The 22103-nt window shown below is 46.8% G+C and overlaps 1 protein-coding gene across 1 annotated transcript in view; it reads right to left on the bottom strand.

Moving 5' to 3' along the window:
- Window positions 1-22103, bottom strand: part of LOC123764816 (GDP-D-glucose phosphorylase 1) — a 111709-nt gene that overhangs the window by 72049 nt on the left and 17557 nt on the right. The window contains exons 4-5 of the mRNA XM_069302835.1: window positions 19979-20125; window positions 18487-18674 (exon numbers count right to left, since the gene is read on the bottom strand). Coding sequence (XP_069158936.1) covers window positions 18487-18674; window positions 19979-20125 — 335 coding nt within the window. The remainder of the gene's footprint in view (window positions 1-18486; window positions 18675-19978; window positions 20126-22103) is intronic.

The raw sequence follows: 22103 nt of genomic DNA, 5'->3' as shown, positions 1-22103 counted from the left end.
TAGTTCTGTGCATACCAGGTCTTCTTTAATATACAGACCTACTCCTCCATTTGACCTAGTTTTTCTATCACATCTATATAGATTATAATTTGGAATCCAGATTTCACCATCCATGTAATCTTTTGTATGAGTTTCCGTGAATGCCACAAATATTGAGTTTGACTCTAATAGAAGGCCATTTATGAACTTAACTTTATTTCTTGACTTTGGCTTTAAACCTTGAATGTTTGCAAATATGAATGATTGTCCATATTGTGTGTCACTTCTGGAAGGTTTTGGTAGTTCTCCCTCCTCTCTACCCTGACCCAGGGTGTGTTGTTGTGGCAATGGTTTGTCCAGTTTTGGAAGTGATACTGGGGAGTGTGGTAGTCTCTGTGTAGTTGGGGGGGTGTAGTATGTGTGGGCTTGATGCCGAACTGTAGTCCAGTCTTGGGCATTGGGCTGGCTGGCAGGATGTGCCTGCAGACTGGCTGGCAGGATGTGCCTGCAGGCTGGCTGGCAGGATGTGCCTGCAGGCTGGCTGGCAGGATGTGCCTGCAGGCTGGCTGGCAGGATGTGCCTGCAGGCTGGCTGGCACGATGTGCCTGCAGACTGGCTGGCAGGATGTGCCTGCAGACTGGCTGGCAGGATGTTCCTGCAGGCTGGCTGGCAGGATGTGCCTGCAGACTGGCTGGCAGGATGTGCCTGCAGGCTGGCTGGCAGGATGTGCCTGCAGACTGGCTTGCAGGATGTGCCTGCAGACTGGCTGGCAGGATGTGCCTGCAGACTGGCTGGCAGGATGTGCCTGCAGACTGGCTGGCAGGATGTGCCTGCAGACTAGCTGGCAGGATGTGCCTGCAGGCTGGCTGGCAGGATGTGCCTGCAGGCTGGCTAGCAGGATGTGCCTGCAGACTGGCTGGCAGGATGTGCCTGCAGACTGGCTGGCAGGATGTGCCTGCAGGCTGGCTAGCAGGATGTGCCTGCAGACTGGCTGGCAGGATGTGCCTGCAGACTGGCTGGCAGGATGTGCCTGCAGGCTGGCTGGCAGGATGTGCCTGCAGGCTGGCTGGCTGGCAGGATGTGCCTGCAGGCTGGCTGGCAGGATGTGCCTGCAGACTGGTTGGCAGGATGTGCCTGCAGACTGGCTGGCAGGATGTTCCTGCAGGCTGGCTGGCAGGATGTGCCTGCAGGCTGGCTGGCAGGATGTGCCTGCAGGCTGGCTGGCAGGATGTGCCTGCAGGCTGGCTGGCAGGATGTGCCTGCAGACTGGCTGGCAGGATGTGCCTGCAGAATGGCTGGCAGGATGTTCCTGCAGGCTGGCTGGCAGGATGTTCCTGCAGGCTGGCTGGCAGGATGTGCCTGCAGGCTGGCTGGCAGGATGTGCCTGCAGACTGGCTGGCAGGATGTGCCTGCAGACTGGCTGGCAGGATGTGCCTGCAGGCTGGCTGGCAGGATGTGCCTGCAGGCTGGCTGGCAGGATGTGCCTGCAGGCTGGCTGGCAGGATGTGCCTGCAAGGCTGGCTGGCAGGATGTGCCTGCAGGCTGGCTGGCAGGATGTGCCTGCAGGCTGGCTGGCAGGATGTGCCTGCAGGCTGGCTGGCAGGATGTGCCTGCAGGCTGGCTGGCAGGATGTGCCTGCAGGCTGGCTGGCAGGATGTGCCTGCAGACTGGCTGGCAGGATGTGCCTGCAGGCTGGCTGGCAGGATGTGCCTGCAGGCTGGCTGGCTGGCAGGATGTTCCTGCAGGCTGGCTGGCAGGATGTGCCTGCAGGCTGGCTGGCAGGATGTGCCTGCAGGCTGGCTAGCAGGATGTGCCTGCAGACTGGCTAGCAGGATGTGCCTTCAGGCTGGCTGGCAGGATGTGCCTGCAGACTGGCTGGCAGGATGTGCCTGCAGACTGGCTGGCAGGATGTTCCTGCAGGCTGGCTGGCAGGATGTGCATGCAGGCTGGCTGGCAGGATGTGCCTGCAGGCTGGCTGGCAGGATGTGCCTGCAGGCTGGCTGGCAGGATGTGCCTGCAGACTGGCTGGCAGGATGTTCCTGCAGGCTGGCTGGCAGGATGTGCCTGCAGGCTGGCTGGCAGGATGTGCCTGCAGACTGGCTGGCAGGATGTGCCTGCAGACTGGCTGGCAGGATGTTCCTGCAGGCTGGCTGGCAGGATGTGCCTGCAGGCTGGCTGGCAGGATGTGCCTGCAGGCTGGCTGGCAGGATGTGCCTGCAGACTGGCTGGCAGGATGTGCCTCCAGGCTGGCTGGCAGGATGTGCCTGCAGACTGGCTGGCAGGATGTGCCTGCAGACTGGCTGGCAGGATGTGCCTGCAGACTGGCTGGCAGGAATGTGCCTCCAGGCTGGCTGGAAGGATGTTCCTGCAGGCTGGCAGAATGTTCTTGCAGGCTGGCAGGCAGGCTGGCTGGCAAGATGTTCCTGCAGACTGGCAAGAAACATCTAAAGGATGTTTGCCAGACGTCTTAACAATCAGCTAGGAACAATTAAGGACTTTTATAAAGCAGATCAGGACTTCACTTATTGTCGAGTCCAAACAAAGTACGGTCGCATTTACGCTATGAACCTGTCGATTTTTTCCCCTAGAGTTTTATTTTATTTTCATTTATTTTTTTTTAGAAAAATTTCTTTTTACATTTCTAGTTTTTTTTCCCTCTATTTCTCGTTTACGAACTGACATGTTAACCGACGGGTCTCGTCCCCAAGGGGTTCGGAAACCAAGTGGTGCTCTGTAGACAAATGATCAAATTTCCAAAAACTAACTTCCAAAATTTCCAAAATTCACACAGCAAAAATCTGCTATCAGAATAATAACAAACTCTGCTTTCAGACAACACTCAGCTCCCTTGTTTAAATCCCTAAACTTGCTAAATATTAACTCCCTCCACACATTCTCTTGTGTCAACTACATTTACAAAACCCTGTTCTTAAATGCAAACCATGCTCTGAAACTCTCCCTGGACAGATGTAATAGGACCCATTATCACCACACCAGAAATAAATATCTCTTTGATATCCCCAGGGTCAAGCTTAATCTGTGTAAACACTCTATGCAAATTAAGGGACCTAGTCTATGGAACTCACTCCCTGGTGAATTGAAAAACTGTAAAACTTTTGCCTTATTTAAAAGCAAAACCAAAAAACCAGCGTTGAATGTAATGAAACGCCATTTTCTGGGTGAGCCCCGGAGGCTCCCTGGAGCTTATCGGGCTAATGTATGTTATGTTAGACCGGGACATTAGCTAAGGAGTTCAGACCTACCAGGGACCAGCGCCTGAACCTGGCCCCTTCAGAGAGGTTTCAGGGAGCAATGGCCCTGGAAAACCCCCTTGTGGTTGGGGTTTTCCTTATCTGCCATTGACCGGGGTTAGGCACCCAGAAAGGTAGGCGTAACAAAACAAACCCCACATGGTAAGAAACTACAACAAAAACCGAACAGAGAGGTAGAAAACTCCCTACAATCCCAAGGAAACAAGCAAACATCACACTTTACTGCCGCGCCGATCGTCCGCGCAGCCCTCCCCACCCCGGGAGGGGGAGGGGGGAGCCCCGGGCCTACCGCGCCGGCTGCCAAGCTCCAGTTCGGAAGCTAAGCTTCAACCAACGCGAAAAAAACCGCCGACCGGTGGGAGGGAGGGTTTCCAGGGAGCCTCTGGGGCTCACCCAGAAAATGGCGTTTCATTACATTCAACGCTGGTTTTCTGTGGGGAGCCCCTACGGCTCCCTGGAGCTTCATACCCAAAGAGAAGGAAAGAAAGGGCTAACCCGGGAGGCGGCCGCCACAAACTCTGCAACGCAAAGCCAAGACAACCGGTCGCAAACCTGCGACCCAAGGCAACAAGAACGCCCAAGAACAGACGCACATATGGATGGGCGGCCAAAAACCTGTGCGACCCCCAAATCCCTGCGCCCGAAACGAGCCCGAGAAGTCACCAACACAGCAGCAAATGCTGCAAACGTCTGAACAGCACGGGCGCAAAGACAGACCGCAGGAAGAAGGAAAACACTGCGGACGACCTGGGAGACCCGAGCCCTGAAAACAGGGAACGAAGGAACCGGATCAACCACAGCGCATCCCCAGGCACAGTACGCCGACAACAGCAAAAAGCACAACCGGACAACACAGGACGCACCCCCCGGCCAAACCAAACAAGTACCAATACCCCAAGAACCCCTCCGGAAAGCAGCCGTCTCGACCGTCGCCAGGACAGAGAAAGGCTGCACACCAATAAAGCTACCACCAGTACCAAAGAGGAGGAAACAAACCGAAGGGGCTACCACAAACTGAGGGGAAGAGAAGAAGGCACCCTGAACAAGGACCAGGATGGCTCAGGCGACTCATGAGCAGGCCGGAGGGGAAACAAAACGCGAGAAAACGTAATAAACGTCATACTGTCTCCAAGACGAAGCTCGCAGGTGGGACACCGTCAACAAAGCCACCTGAACACCATAGAGATGGTGATACCTGCGTCAAAATACCAGACGCGAAGTGCCAAAGAGAAGGCCGAACCAGTCACGGACAGGACCGATTCGGCCTGCTGAAAGAGGCGAAGCCTCAGGAAAAACGCCCCGGGAACGGACACCTATCAAGCAGCGTCTGAAAAGAAGGCCGGGCCGGCCACCATGGAACCATAAGGACTGTTCTCGTGGGAATGGGCTGCAACCAAGCCAGAACCCGAAGCAACAGCTGGACCGGGAGAAGAGGGACAGGTACCCCCCACCTCGACCAGGCCTGCCGAAAGCCTCCACCGTGAAGTCCTCGCAGGTGGGAAGGGCGCCACAAAACGGGCGACGCCTAGACCACGCCGACCCGAAGACGTCCATGGCCAGGAGTCCATAAGCCCAACAGAGCCAACAAAACGAATCGGCGACGACTGGCCAACCCACGAAGAGGAATGAACCGAGACAGCTGTCCACCAGGACGCAGGACACACCCTGGACACGAACCACATGGTTAACCAAACCCCCTGCGGTTCCGGCAAGAACCACCAGAGAACAGTCCAAACAGAGCTGAATGGTAGAGTACCTAGTGACCCAAATCCTCCGAAGCGCAAACCAGACAGCCATGAACACCTGAACCAGGCTGTGAGCCCGACGGACAGACAGACTCCATCAACCTCGGCCGACCTGGTGAGCACTGGTCACAAAGCCCCAGCCGAGAGACGACCCGTCCGTGAACACATCGAGCGAAGGCTCGGGGAGGTGCCAAGGCACGGAACCCCGAAAACCCCAAAGAGGAAGCTGGTGACGCAGCACCAACACAAGATTCCCAGAGGAACCCAAGGAATGCAAGAGGCGGAAGGGGAGTCTCCGTAGGAACCAACCGACGCCGGAGCCAAACCCGACTCCGTGGGCAGACAAGCACGCCGAAGTGCAGACTCCCGCACAACCGCCCAAGCAACCGCTGAGCAACCCGGGACCCCCTCCTGAACAGCCAAAGGCGGGACCACAGCCGCAGTAACACTTCTGGAGGGAAGACAATGAGGGGCCCAAGAGCCTGAAACAAGGCCCAGGTCCGAACCCGGGACGGAAACAGAAGGTAAAACCTCCAGATCACCAGGAAACCAAACCCAGCGATCTGGAAAGAACCATCCCCTGGCGAGCAGACAAGCGGACTGACTGGGAGCCCACTCCAGCCAGTCGTCGAGGTAGGCCAGACACCGAATCTCAGACGCAGACAGGGCACTAAGATCCGGTAAAGATGCAAAGAGTATACAAAGTGCCCTTTACAAAATAGGGAAGGCAATAAAAACAGCAAACCTGAAGCCCCACCACCAAAGCATTATATGACAATCATATGAAGACATATTATGACATATGACAATCATTATATGACAATATGACAATTATAATCAAAGCATTATATGACAAAGAGTGCTGGGAAGACGGGACACCACGAGAGTAGCTCACATCCTGTAACTACACTTAGGTAAGTACACATAGGTAATTACCAACCGTGCTAGCCCCAGAAAAACTGGAGAGGAACGTGCCAAGAAGTGACCTGGAGGTCCAGGTCCACCATCCATGCACCAGGCCCTAACAGAATCCGAACAGGAGACAACAGTCCTCCGAGGAGGGCAGAGGATCCAGGGCGCAGACTGAAGTAGTCCAGAAGAACTGCAGACTGGAAAAGCTCATGACTGCAAAGAGCAGACGGGAAGCCCAGAAGGATGGGGCGGATCGACCACGCCCCACGCACCCACGAAGAGGAAATGACGAAGCGCAGGGGAAGAAGCCCACCCCGCCAGCTCTGAACCCCCCCCAAGGGGGAGAAGCCGTCCTCCGACGCCAGCAGAGGCCGGAAGACAACCCAAAGCGCCCACCAACAGCGGGACCAAGCGAGAGGCAACAGAGCAAGCTGCTCCCCCAGCGCCCAGTCAACAGAGAAGGGAACAGAACCCCTTCAGAAAGAAAAAGTACACTACCGAAGTCATGAGGAGACAACGGGAATGAAACCACACTTCACTGGAAGATGAAGTGAGGGGAGACCTGATCACCACATTCAAGACACCCAAGGGAATCGACAGGGGTGATAAGGACAGGCTATGTAACACAAGGGACACACGCACTAGGGGACACAGGTGGAAACTGAGTACCCAAAAGAGCCACAGATTTTTTTTTTTTTTTTTTTTTTTTTTTTTTTTTTTTTTTTTTTTGTGTCAGAATGGGAACGGGAAAGCACTAGGAAGTAATGTGGCGACTCCTCACACAAGTAACGAGGCTGACCCCCATACAATGTCACATGTAGACATGACAGAGCCCAAGAGGCACAGGATCCGATACACCTGGAGGTGAAGCTGGAGGAGGCAGAAGTCACACTGCAGCAAGCTCCTGGAAATATCGAATTACCTAAGTATTGGGAACAGGTTGAGGGCTATAGTGGTGTCCCAGGTTACATAAAGGTTCAGGGAAGAGTAAAAGCAAATAAAATACAATAAACAAGTAAAACTGAGTGAAAATAGTCGAGTGGAAAAGTTTGTTTTGGTCTAGAACAAAATCAAAGATGGCCGCCGCCGCCACCCCCACTGAGAAGGTAGACACACCATCAGATGATGGTTTCAAAGGATTCTCACCACAAGATATAAGGAAAGGAGGTGTTCTTGGCAGGTTAGAGATAATTGAGGACATGCAAATGAAGTATGAAGAAAAAGTGCTTAAATTAGAAGAGGACAATGGAGCTCTTTGGAGTGAGCTTTGCACTCTAAAAGGGAGTATGCTTCAACAAGGTAAGATTATTACTGCATTAACAGACAAGGTAACAAATCAGGAGGAGCAAATCAAGGAACTAGTGAAAGAAAATGAGGCATGGAAAGTGAAGTGTGGTGACTTTGAAGAAATAAACAAGAAGATAGACTCATATGGTGAACAACTCCAAGCAAGCCTAAGGGCTAACATAGAGTTAGGTAAGGATCTCCAACTGGAAACTTCACTGACAACTCACATAGAGGTGGTGAATAAAGAACTAGAAAAGTATAAAGAAGAAATAAAAGCGACATATGCTCAAGTTGTAAAAGAGAAAGAGACTATCAAAGAAGTGTGTTCGGAAGTCAAAACCAGAAATGACCAACAAGAAGCAGAAATTAGGCAAGCAATTAGGAAAGAACTGGTTACCAACAGTAAACTGGTACAAAACACTGCAGATAGAACTAAGTCCATAATCATTTTTGGATGTTTAGAGAAGGAAATTTCATCTAGGGTGGACCGAGCGGCAGAAGAGATGAAAATCATAGAGAAAATAGTAGGTTTAGGAGAAGGCTCAAAGGAAAATGTCAGTGATTTTAGAAGAATAGGAAAATATGAGAAAGAAAAGAACCGCCCCTTAAGGGTGACCTTTAATGGAGTGAAAAACATGATGGAAGTGCTAAGAAATGCCAGGAAACTGCAGAGTGATGAGGTTGGCAAATCTTGGTCAATAAGACAAGACCTCTCCAAGGAAGACAGAGAAAAGCTGAAAATGAACTTAATTGAGGCAAAACGGCTAAATGGGGATAGAAATGAAGAAGACAGAAATTCTTTTTTTTACAAAGTGACAGGGACTGGAAAGCTTGTGAAATGGTACATAAAAACAAAGCAACAAGATCAGTAGTGGAAGGGGGAGTAAAGAGCAAAGGAAAAGGGAACAGGTTCCTGAAAATTGTATATACCAACATAGATGGAGTGAGGTCAAAAACTTTGGAGTTGCAAGATATAATCCAGCTTAGGGTCCCAGATATTGTTGCATTATCAGAAACGAAACTTGAAGGAAATATAATAAATGAAGTCATATTCCCAAGAGGCTACTCAGTTTGGAGACGTGACAGGAAAACTAGGAAGGGAGGAGGAGTGGCTGTACTGGTGAAAAAACACCTGAAGGTAAAAGAGTTAATATTTGAAAACCCTCGAGATATTGACATAATGGCATTGCAGGTCTGGAATCAGGATGATAACCTGATAATTGTAAATACCTACAGCCCACCAGCAAGCAACACGTGGACAAAGGAAGAACTGGATGACAAACGAGAGGGCCTCATAATGGTCATGAGAGATATTATTGTACAAGCAGATAAAGATAAATCACGACTGTTGATACTGGGGGACTTCAACTTTAGAGCAATAGACTGGGAGGCCTATGAAGCAAGAACGGAGGACTTTTGGACATGCAGATTTGTGAACCTCATTCTGGAGACATTCTTGTATCAACACATAAAGCAAGCCACAAGAATGAGGGAAGGAGATATACCGTCAGTACTGGATCTAGTATTCACCAGGAAAGAAGAAGAGATTTTTGACATCCAGTACCTTCCTCCCTTGGGAAAGAGTGATCACGTCCTGTTAGACATTAAATATGCTTTAAGATATCATCTAGAAGAAAATGGGGACATTGAAACAGTTGATAAACTCGATTTAAAGAGAGGCAACTATGGGGAACTTCGAAATTTTTTTAATGAGTGTAATTGGACAGAATTGTTGCTAGGCAGGGAAGTAAATGAAATGTATGCCAAATTTTTAAAACTATACGAGGAAGGCACACAAACATTCATACCAAAACAGAGATGCAGGACCAGAAAACAGGATTGGTTCGACAGAAATTGTGAGAGGGCAAGAGACCAAAAGACACAAAAATGGAATCAGTATAGGAAGAGGCCAAACCCCCAAACATACCAGCGATACAAAGATGCGAGAAACAATTATACAGCAGTAAGGAGAGAGGCAGAAAGAAATTTTGAAAAAGGGATAGCATATAAATGTAAAACAGAACCGGGCCTATTCTACAAATTCATAAACAACAAATTGCAGGTAAAGGATAATATCCAGAGGTTGGAAATGGGAAACAGATTCACGGAAAATGAAAAGGAAATGTGTGAAACATTAAATGAAAAGTTCCAAAGTGTGTTTGTACAAAATGAAATCTTCAGAGAACCAGACACAATAAGAATTCCAGAGAACAACATAGAGCGGATAGAGGTGTCTAGAGATGAAGTGGAAAATATGCTAAAGGAGCTCGGGAGGAACAAAGCAGCTGGCCCAGATGGCGTTTCACCATGGGTTCTGAGAGAATGTGCATCTGAGCTCAGCATTCCACTTCACCTGATCTTTCAGGCATCCCTGTGTACAGGAATCGTAGCAGACGTGTGGAAACAGGCTAACATAGTTCCAATCTACAAAAGTGGCAGCAGGGAAGACCCCCTCAATTATAGACCTGTATCATTGACAAGTAATTACCTAAGTGTAGTTACAGGATGAGAGCTACAGTGTAATAGTGAAAGTATTGGAAAAGCTAATCAAAACTAAATGGGTAGAACACCTGGAGAGAAATGATATAATATCAGACAGACAGTATGGTTTTCGATCAGGAAGATCCTGTGTATCGAATTTACTCAGTTTCTATGATCGGGCCACAGAGATATTACAGGAAAGAGATGGCTGGGTTGACTGCATCTATCTGGACCTAAAAAAGGCTTTCGACAGAGTTCCACATAAGAGGTTGTTCTGGAAACTGGAAAATATTGGAGGGGTGACAGGTAAGCTTCTATCATGGATGAAAAATTTTCTGACTGATAGAAAAATGAGGGCAGTAATCAGAGGCAATGTATCGGAATGGAGAAATGTCACAAGTGGAGTACCACAGGGTTCAGTTCTTGCACCAGTGATGTTTATTGTGTACATAAATGATCTACCAGATGGTATACAGAATTATATGAACATGTTTGCTGATGATGCTAAGATAATAGGAAGGATAAGAAATTTAGATGATTGTCATGCCCTTCAAGAAGACCTGGACAAAATAAGTATATGGAGCACCACTTGGCAAATGGAATTTAATGTTAATAAATGTCATGTTATGGAATGTGGAATAGGAGAACATAGACCCCCACACAACCTATATATTATGTGAGAAATCTTTAAAGAATTCTGATAAAGAAAGAGATCTAGGAGTGGTTCTAGATAGAAAACTATCACCTGAGGACCACATTAAGAATATTGTGCAAGGAGCCTATGCAATGCTTTCTAACTTCAGAATTGCATTTAAATACATGGATGGCGATATACTAAAGAAATTGTTCATGACTTTTGTTAGGCCAAAGCTAGAATATGCAGCTGTTGTGTGGTGCCCATATCTTAAGAAGCACATCAACAAACTGGAAAAGGTGCAAAGACATGCTACTAAGTGGCTCCCAGAACTGAAGGGCAAGAGCTACGAGGAGAGGTTAGAAGCATTAAATATGCCAAAACTAGAAGACAGAAGAAAAAGAGGTGATATGATCACTACGTACAAAATAGTAACAGGAATTGATAAAATCGACAGGGAAGACTTCCTGAGACCTGGAACTTCAAGAACAAGAGGCCATAGATTTAAACTAGCTAAACACAGATGCCGAAGAAATATAAGAAAATTCACCTTCGCAAATAGAGTGGTAGACGGTTGGAACAAGTTAAGTGAGAAGGTGGTGGAGGCCAAGACCGTCAGTAGTTTCAAAGCGTTATATGACAAAGAGTGCTGGGAAGACGGGACACCACGAGCGTAGCTCTCATCCTGTAACTACACTTAGGTAATTACCTGTTGATGGACGGTTGAGAGGCAGGACCAAGGAGCCAGAGCTCAACCCCCACAAGCACAACTAGGTGAGGACATATATTGTAAAAGCACAAGCCGCCGACTAGTGGCAGAGAGCACTACACCGGCCAGGCAAAAGGCACAAAACTGCATCAAAAGGCCCACCTCGACAGCAAAACCACAAAGTCCCAGCACAACCACAACATGTGCCAAGACCCAAAAAGCTCAGTCTGCAAGCCAGGAAGACCCCGGAACCCCAAAAGGCAGAACCGGGTCACACGAGGAAACAAAGTCCCCTGAACCCACAAAAGGGGGCCCAAGAGGAAGAAACCTCCAGAACGAAACCAAGGAACCCAAAGGAACCCAGAATCGAACCAGGGGGAGCCCAAACCACCACATTTGCCGGCGGAGAACACCACTAAAAGGCAAAGCACAGACCCCAGCAGAACGCCCTGGGAAAACGGTCCCAACAGACCGAAAACCGAGGGGCAAGGTGTGGGAGCAAGCATAGCAGCCAGGGGCACTGAGCCTAAACCCATAGGCTCAGACCCAAAATCAACACCCAAACGTTCCTAGAGGAACAGGCAACGGCAAGAAAACACCAGAAAAACAAAGAAACGACAACAGGAGAACAAAAACCCTGAAAATTTTTTGAAAACTCACCAGATACGCTCGCTCGCACACCCAGACGCATGTAAACAAACCGCAACGCCGCCCTGGTGGCCACGCCGTGAAACCGGCAGACGAAAATGGCCGCCAGCAGGGGCTGTGACTGACGCTAAATACACAAAAACACGCCAGCAAATGTGGGAAGCTAGCAGACTGGAAGGGCGAAAAACGCCGCCCAACAGCAGAAAAACCCCTGAAGGGGCAAAACCGCCCCAGAACTGCTAGCAGGCAACCCCCACAGCCCCGGGAACCAACAACAGAGGCCCCGGGGCAGAGCCGTCCTCCAAGCCCTCCGCCCTTAAAGAAAAGCAAGAGCCCATGGGAAAGGCAACAAGAAAGGGCCGCTGGTAAGACCCAGAAGCCTTGGCAGGAGGCACAGGCTCAAACCTCCGTCCCCCACCCGAACGGGGCAGCCCCCGAAAACCGCCCGAGTCTCTGCCGCAACTAAACCCCGCCCCGACCCCGAAACCCGCAGACGGTCCGGAGCCGGGAACATGGAGAGAAAGGGGCGAGCAGCACCTAACCAAATGGGGCGGCCACGGGGCATTCGAGAGGGAAACCAACCTAGCATGTTGCAGCAACCTAACCTAGCTTGCAACATGGATGCCGCCGTACTCTGAACAGTAATAACATCAGGAGAGTACTGGAGAACAAGCAGAGAATCACTCGCAAGACTCCGGGTCAAGGTGTCAGTGACCCAACAGGCAGCATGACGGAGGTAAAATTGGCGACTGTCACCCGGAGACAAGGGAACAGCAACCAACGATCCCGTACAAGACGGGTTGGAACCCGGAAGACACATTCAATGGTCCCCCGAGCCCAGACAGGGGTTTCCAGGGCCCGTAGGGTAACAACTACGGGAAGCCCAGGCAAGGTGTTGCTAACCGGTTAAGAAACCCAAACATAACAAGAGGGTAGATTATAGCACTGAAAACCCCTGAGACGTGTACAAGCACGGGGGCCTAGCAGAGGGCCGCCAAACACTACCAGTGGAACTATAACCACCTTTGGCAGACCCCCACCAGGCAAGAAAATGAAAAACAAAAGAAAAACCCCGCAAAAGTACACCGTCTCCAGAGGCAACAGAAACCGGCCGCCGCTTAGGTGGCAGGCTGCGCAACACCTTGACGCCCTAACCAGCACAATACCAATCCCTACCCAGGGCCAAACAAGGGCCCCAAGCCCCAGCTGGCCCCAAGGGCGAGGCAAATGCCGAGCAGCAAGAACCTCTACGGGAATGGTTCCCGAACGCCCCAGGGAAGATAACCCTGTTACGCAAGGGCAGTACTCACAGGGCGCTTAGGGAAGGCAGCCACTAAGCACATGCAGCCCCGGCACTGATGAAGTACTCCTGGCCACCGCACACCACAACACACGGCAGTGAACGCCACACAAGGCAAACACCGCCTAGGAAACTGAGGCCAGAGAAGCGTCAATCCCGGTTGACATTGAGTAGAAGTAGTAGAAGAAGCTAGAAGAAGTTGAGTAGAAGAAGCTAAAGTAGTAGATAAAATTGTTGGCCTCGTGGAAGGTCTTACAAACAGAGAGAATGTGTGCGACTACAGGAGAATAGGCAGGTACGTAAAAGGGAAAGATCGACCTTTGAGGATCACCCTAAACGGTGCCAAACAGATGGAAGAAGTACTAAGGAATGCTAGAAAATTGCAAAGGGATGAGGATGGGAAAGGGTGGTCATTAAGACGAGATCTTTCAAAAGAAGATAGAGAGAAGCTGAAACTGAACCTCGCCGAGGCAAAACATTTAAATGAGAGCAGGAATGAAGAAGAAATAAATTCTTTTTTCTACAAAGTGATAGGGGTAGGCAAACCAGTAAAGTGGTACATAAAGGCAAACCAACAAAATCAATAGAGAGAGGGGGAGTGAAGAATAAGGAGAGGGGGAACAAGTTCCTGAAGATTGCATACACCAACATAGATGGAGTGAGATCGAAGATACTGGAGTTAAGTGATGTAATACAGCTGCAGACACCAGACATTGTTGCACTCACGGAGACAAAACTTGAAGATGTAATTTTAAATGAGGTCATATTCCCGAGGGGCTACTCAATTTGGAGACGGGACAGAAAAATTAGGAAAGGCGGTGGCGTTGCTGTGCTGGTAAAAGAACACCTAAAGGTGAAGGAAATAATGACTGCCAATCCACAAGAAGTTGACATAATAGCACTAGAGATCTGCTATGAGGATGATAAACTAATGATGATAAATGCATATAGTCCACCGCCAAGCAGCACATGGTCAAAGGAGGAGCTAGATAGTAAACGTGAAGGTCTTATAACAATAATGAGAGAGATTATAGCGAGAGCGGATAACGATAGATCACGACTGTTGATAGTCGGTGACTTCAACTTGAAATCCATAGACTGGGAAGCATATGAAGCTAAAACAGAAGATTTTTGGACCTGTAAATTTGTAGACCTCATCCTGGAAACATTCTTGTATCAACATGTTAAACAAGCTACGAGGATGAGGGAAGGGGACGTTCCCTCCATGCTAGATTTGATATTTACCAGGAAGGAGGAAGAGATATTTGACATTCAGTACCTTCCTCCCTTGGGTAAAAGTGACCATGTCTTTTTGGGAATAAAGTATGCAATGCGTTATAAGCTGGAAGAAAATAAGGAGGTTGAAGCAGTTGAAAAACCAGACTTCAGGAGAGGACATTATGGTGACCTTAGAAATTTTTTTAGTGAGTATAATTGGACAGACTTGATGCTAGGCAAGGAAGTGAATGAGATGTATGGCAAGTTTTGTGAAATATATGATAAAGGCACAAAAAAATTGATACCAAAACAGAGATGCAGAACTAGGAAACAGGATTGGTTCAATAGAAATTGCGAGAGGGCTAGAGACCGAAAGACACAAAAATGGAATCAATACAGGAAGAGGCCGAACCCCCAAACATACCAGCGATACAAAGATGCGAGAAACAACTACACGGCAGTGAGGAGAGAGGCAGAAAGAAATTTTGAAAAAGGGATTGCGGACAAATGTAAAACAGAACCAGGTCTATTCTATAAATTCATAAACAACAAATTGCAGGTAAAGGATAATATTCAGAGGTTGAAAATGGGAAATAGATTCACGGAAGATGAAAAGGAAATGTGTGAAACACTAAACGAAAAGTTCCAAAGTGTGTTTGTACAAAATGAAATCTTTAGGGAACCAGATACAATAAGAATTCCAGAGAACAACATAGAACACATAGAGGTGTCTAGAGACGAAGTGGAAAAAATGCTCAAGGAGCTCGGTAAGAACAAAGCAGCTGGCCCAGATGGCGTTTCACCATGGGTTCTGAGAGAATGTGCATCTGAGCTCAGCATTCCACTTCACCTGATCTTTCAGGCATCCCTGTGTACAGGAATCGTAGCAGACGGGTGGAAACAGGCTAACATAGTTCCAATCTACAAAAGTGGCAGCAGGGAAGACCCCCTCAATTATAGACCTGTATCATTGACAAGTGTAATAGTGAAAGTATTGGAAAAACTAATCAAAACTAAATGGGTAGAACACCTAGAGAGAAATGATATAATATCAGACAGACAGTACGGTTTTCGATCTGGAAGATCCTGTGTATCGAATTTACTCAGTTTCTATGATTGAGCCACAGAGATATTACAGGAAAGAGATGGTTGGGTTGACTGCATCTATCTGGACCTAAAAAAGGCTTTCGACAGAGTTCCACATAAGAGGTTGTTCTGGAAACTGGAAAATATTGGAGGGGTGACAGGTAAGCTTCTATCATGGATGAAAAATTTTCTGACTGATAGAAAAATGAGGGCAGTAATCAGAGGCAATGTATCAGAATGGAGAAATGTCACAAGTGGAGTACCACAGGGTTCAGTTCTTGCACCAGTGATGTTTATTGTGTACATAAATGATCTACCAGTTGGTATACAGAATTATATGAACATGTTTGCTGATGATGCTAAGATAATAGGAAGGATAAGAAATTTAGATGACTGTCATGCCCTTCAAAAAGACCTGGACAAAATAAGTATATGGAGCACCACTTGGCAAATGGAATTTAATGTTAATAAATGTCATGTTATGGAATGTGGAATAGGAGAACATAGACCCCACACAACCTATATATTATGTGAGAAATCTTTAAAGAATTCTGATAAAGAAAGAGATCTAGGAGTGGTTCTAGATAGAAAACTATCACCTGAGGACCACATAAAGAATATTGTGCAAGGAGCCTATGCTATGCTTTCTAACTTCAGAATTGCATTTAAATACATGGATGGCGATATACTAAAGAAATTGTTCATGACTTTTGTTAGGCCAAAGCTAGAATATGCAGCTGTTGTGTGGTGCCCATATCTTAAGAAGCACATCAACAAACTGGAAAAGGTGCAAAGACATGCTACTAAGTGGCTCCCAGAACTGAAGGGCAAGAGCTACGAGGAGAGGTTAGAAGCATTAAATATGCCAAAACTAGAAGACAGAAGAAAAAGAGGTGATATGATCACTACATACAAAATAGTAACAGGAATTGATAAAATCGACAGGGAAGACTTCCTGAGACCTGGAATTTCAAGAACAAGAGGTCATAGATTTAAACTAGCTAAACACAGATGCCGAAGAAATATAAGAAAATTCACCTTCGCAAATAGAGTGGTAGACGGTTGGAACAAGTTAAGTGAGAAGGTGGTGGAGGCCAAGACCGTCAGTAGTTTCAAAGCGTTATATGACAAAGAGTGCTGGGAAGACGGGACACCACGAGCATAGCTCTCATCCTGTAACTACACTTAGGTAATTACACTTAGGTAATTACATTAGCGAACGAACTGAAGCTTGGCAGCCGGCGCGGTAGGTCCGGGGCTCCCCCCTCCCCCTCCCGGGGTGGGGAGGGCTGCGCGGACGATCGGCGCGGCAGTAAAGTGTGATGTTTGCTTGTTTGCTTGTTTCCTTGGGATTGTAGGGAGTTTTCTACCTCTCTGTTCGGTTTTTGTTGTAGTTTCTTACCATGTGGGGTTTGTTTTGTTACGCCTACCTTTCTGGGTGCCTAACCCCGGTCGATGGCAGATAAGGAAAACCCCCAACCATATGGGGTTTTCCAGGGCCATTGCTCCCTGAAACCTCTCTGAAGGGGCCAGGTTCTGGCGCTGGTCCCTGGTAGGTCTGAACTCCTTAGCTAATGTCCCGGTCTAACATAACATACATTAGCCCGATAAGCTCCAGGGAGCCGTAGGGGCTCCCCACAGAAAGTACCTAATTTCATCTTCTTAGTTTCCTACACTGAGCTTTAAATTTTCTCTGTACCTAGTGTTAACCAATCTCCTAATTTTTATGTAGTATCAAACAACCTTATCATTGTGTTCATTGCTGTCTTCTTTTATGTGCTAGCCATATGCTGTATTGTGACTACCAATTTTTGTCAACTACCATTCAAGCTGTCATTGCAATCAATCTTATATTGTTTCTGCTGTATTGTGCCTACCAAGTTTTGTCAACTACCATTCAAGCTGTCATTGCAATCAATCTTAGCTACCTATGAGCTTTAATATATTGTACCTACAATTTTCTCTCATCTTTTTTTCATTCTATGTAACTTGTCATTTTTTTGTCTATAAATTTTGCAAGTATTTACCTCCTTAAAATTTTCTTAGATTAAGGACCTGCCCGAAACGCTGCACGTACTAGTGGCTTTACAAGACTGCAATTACCATATTATGTATCCTCACATTCCCAATGTACATTCTTGTATATGCATAAATAAATAAATAAATAAATAACTAATCTGTCAGTTCCAACCCATTGCCATTCAGGTACAATCCAGGCCACCAGGAGGGGGGGCCCTGAAGCCCTAGCTCCCCACTAACCCTCCCAACCCTGAAAACACAAACCGAAACTGTCTCTATTTTCCGCTTGTTATAACTTGTAATAAAGTTGTTACATCTTGGCTTAACGTGTTCATGACCTATTAGAACGTTCTTACAACTTGCTATATTGTTTGTTATAACTGGTTAGGTGGTGTTAAAACTTCCTCGAACGTTGTACCAACGTCGTAGTTTCGGTGTGTGTTTGGCAGGAAGTCAGTTCTGGAGCAGATAAACAACCCTCTATTGTACCATCAACCAACGAGCCAGGAAAGGAGGGAGGTAGCTAGTCTGCCCACAAAACAAAACAAACGCAAGACAAACAAAACAAACTTCTGCCAAGTCTGGCAGAAGCATGGAAGGAACAATATTCTGGCAGCCCCAAATATGGCTCAACCAAAACCAAACTCAAACAAAACTCTCGCTAATCAATGAGGAACCTGAAACCAGCAACCGGGAAAGAATCCCCACACAAGAAAGGTTAGTGGCCACAGGTGAGGACGCCATGGCACATCCTAGTGGGGAGAGAGCTGGAGACCAACCCCCAGTAACAGCCGAACACCAAGGGAGCACATGCCACTGAAGTGAACCCTTCAAAAACTTGGAAACAAAATATGGTGCGGTACTAAATTTGAACTTGAGGGCCGTTTACTGATATCAGAATTAATAATTCATAACCTGATTGTTATATGTTGCTCACAATGTAGTATAATGTAATACATTATGACATTCCCTGCAGTGCTGAATTTCCATAAACAAGATATATTACCAGCCCCAGGTGTGAAGAGGCATGTTTAGGGTACATATTGAAATCTAACACAGCCAAGGGTGAAGGAGATAAAGCCTAAGATATCCTCTGGCAACGATACCTAATTGGTGAAAATTTGTAAACAATCACAGAAAATACTTGAATAATCTAGTTTCTAGATCAACATATAACATCCGTACTTTCTACTCACGGTGTCTGTGAGAGGAGAATTGAGTGGAGAGCAAGCAGGAGGCCTTCCTCGCTTACCACCTGAGGTCGACACCGGGCCAAAAATGGCACAAGTAAACTGTGGCTGTAACAGATCGGTGCCGTGTTGATAGTCAGGCTCCCTTCCAACCCACTTCTTCCATTGCCTGCTATTTCTTCCCCATCAATCACCTGTTCATAATATAAATCAACATGTATTGAAAATTTACAAAATTGTAATAATATTAGTGCAGAACTTTGTATGTGAGAAACAAGGTTTCCACACATTAAATAAACAACAACTAACATATTCTAATATGAATAATAACATTTCAAGAAGGAGCATTATATTGTGTTTGGTGAAAAGAAAGTTTAGTTAAAAGATCATGCAATTTTTTTACAATTTTATAATACTGTACGATATTTGATGACTTTCAACAACAAATATTTGCCAATTAACTTTGTTGAAAAATGTTTACAGATTATTAAACAAAACTTATCTGTAAGACCAACACACCAATATTTCTATTACATGTACCGGCATGTGATTCTTAATGAGAATAATGATTATATTATTATTATTACCAGTGATTAGAAAGAACTAACATTTCTACAATTCCAATGCCAATGCCAATTACACTAAAACGTCAATTCCGATACAGTTATTAAATCAGATTCTGATTTTTTCTAAAGAATAGTTTGATACTCTCATAACCCTTCAGCTGTGTATCCCATCATGTGATGGGGCGAGTAATTATACTCAGACTGTGCATCCCATCATTTGACAGCCTGTCTTCATAACCAAAGGATAAAGTTCATTCCAAGCACCCACCAAACCCTGTTTATGAATGAAAAACGGTTTACACACGATTCACAACGCTGTAATACAAATAACTACAAATACAAATAATTGCCAACAGAACCTAGACACCTAACCTCCCTCTCCAATGCTTAAATATGCACAGTATGCTAATATACACTATAACAATATTAATTTATATTTGAGAAACTTCCTATTTTGAATGAACAGCATGTTAAAATTGATGAATGCATCTTTGGGGTCAACTGCTGGATGGAATGGACTTGGTCTGAGGACAGGTTGCACATGAAGTATTAGAGTACAGCCTAAAATTTTAAAACTCCTGCGGGCTCACATCTGCTTCCTCAAGCCTCTAGTAAACATACACCAATTGGAAAAAATCATAGGCACCATTCCTGGGTATGAAGGCTTCAGAGCTACTAAGATTGGTGCATGCAGCATGAGCTAACAGAACAGCTATTCAACTTGTAACCACAGCATCATTAAAAAATAACAAAATATATGTGAAACTGCTATTATGCTGTGATGATAGTATTATAGAAGAGCCTGACTGTGATAAACGACTGTGTATAATGTTCAGATATCAGTGAACACAGCGCTACTTATGACATTCACAGCACTAGGCAAGCACCTAAAGAAATCTGAATTTTGGAGATATCTGAGAAAATTATCTCACCTCTGGAGATATCTGATTGTAGAGAAGTCTTGCAAGAATTTCTTGTTTCTTGATCTTAGTGAAATTGAAAGTTTCAGGATCAAATGGCTGTGTAACATTGAAAATATTTTGTGGTTTTCTCCTCATCGTTTTCCGATTGGCATTCATCTGAAAAGGTAATAAAATAGGTAGGAACTCATAGTTAAGACTTCACTTCATTATATCACCCTAGCCAATAAAGTCCAAGTAAATAACTTGTAGGGAAAAATCCAGCACCGAATGTAATGAAATGTTTCTTTCTCAGACCTCTCAGAAGCTCCTGTGTGCTACAGAGTAACCAAGCCTAGAAGAACACACCCAGACTCTTCGAACAATGAGCACTTCACCCCACTGCCATTGGCCGGCCTGGTGAGCACTGGTCACAAAGCTCCATCCGAGAGACAATGCGTCCGTGACCACATCGAGCAAAGGTTCGGGTCCCAAACGAATCCAGAAAGCGGATTCCAAAAAAGAGAGCGAGCACAGCTTACAGCATGCGAGACGAGAAGCAAAGAACAGACACTGCCTCCTTCAAGATAGACGCAAACAGCTTCAACAGCGCAGACGACGCCCAAGCTGTCGAGGCCAACACACCCGACGAAGGCCCAGCACTCAATGCCTCTACATCCTCCTCAAGCCAGGTCGAAGATAGCTCGAGAAGAGAAAAGAAATACAAGACCGAAGTCAAATGCCCATGGGCGTGCAAATCCTCAGCAACCATGGACGCTGAATGGGTAGGAACCTGCACATGCAGCTGTACAAGGCTAACATCCCGAGAAAGCACAGGGGCAAAGAAGCCGCATTAACCCCTTAGACCGCGCATATTACTGCGAATTTAGGGGGCATAACATAAAAAAATATTTGAATTATGTAAAAAAACTGAAAAATGTTAAACAAATCTCCAACTTATTGGCTTCAGTGTCGTGAAACTCTCAAAAATATTTTCAGAAATTGATTTTAGACAAATTTTTGAAAAATAAGAACGTTTTATTGATAAGAAGAACAGCTTCTAATAACTGTAACTGAAGGATTATGCAATAATAAAGAAATGCAAGCACTTGTCCTATGCTCAAAGAAAAAGAATAGTAGTAATAAGTGTCCACAAAGTGGATATGCAGCTGGTGCCTTTATATATATATATATATATTTTTTTTTTTTTTTTTTGAGATATATGCAACAGTTGTTACATTCCCCGGAGCTATCCCAGGCTGATATGCTAATGTCAGACTTTGGCATCAGTCATGTGTATGGAGTTCTCAGGCCTACCGGGGACCACGGCCAGAACCGGGCCCCCTCAGAGAGGCAAGGGGGAGCAATGGTCTATAGAAGCCCCCGTGTGGTTGGAAGCATTCTATGTCTGCCAACGACCGGAACAGGCACCCAGAAAGGTAAGCGCCTCAAAACAAACCCCTATTCTGGTTAAAATTGCTACCAAAAGCCGAACTAGTGGATAGAACTCCCCAACCGAAAACAAGCAAACTAGTGTGACGTCACACACCGCCGCGCCGCTGTCTGCGCAGCTCCCCCTTCCCCCTCCCGGGGAAGGGGAAGCCCCAGACCCTCCACGCCGGCTACCAACACCTCAGTTCTTGAGGCTGGATGTCAAAAACGCGAAAAAAACGTCGACCGGAGGGAGGGAGGGATGCCGGGGAGCCTCCGGGACTCACCCAGAAAATGGCGTTTCATTACATTCAACGCTGGTTTTCTGGGGGGAGCCCCGTCGGCTCCCCGTAGCTAACTACCAACAGACGGAAAAAGAGGGACTTACCCGAGAGACGGTCGTCGCTCACTCCTCAACTCGAAGCAGAGACAACTGGCTGCAACCACCGACCCAAAGCAACACAGGCCTGAAGGGGCCCAGGGACATTCACAAGGTAATGAGCAGCCAGGACCCTGTTCGACCGCCAAAATCCCCGCGCCCGAATATAAGACCAAGACATATTCCCAAAGACGGCAGCAAGAGCCTCGAACTTACGAACGTCATGGGGACGGGGATAGACCGCAGGCTGGCAGGACTTAATAACACTGCGGACGACCTGAGAGACCCAAACCTGCGAACAGGGAAGAAGGGAAACCGGATCAACCCACAGCGTGTCCCCGAACACAG

Source organism: Procambarus clarkii, chromosome 48 (assembly GCF_040958095.1).
Source record: "Procambarus clarkii isolate CNS0578487 chromosome 48, FALCON_Pclarkii_2.0, whole genome shotgun sequence".
NCBI lineage: Eukaryota > Metazoa > Arthropoda > Malacostraca > Decapoda > Cambaridae > Procambarus > Procambarus clarkii.
Note: the sequence above shows the minus strand (reverse complement) of the source record. Positions and strands in the feature narration are given on the sequence as shown.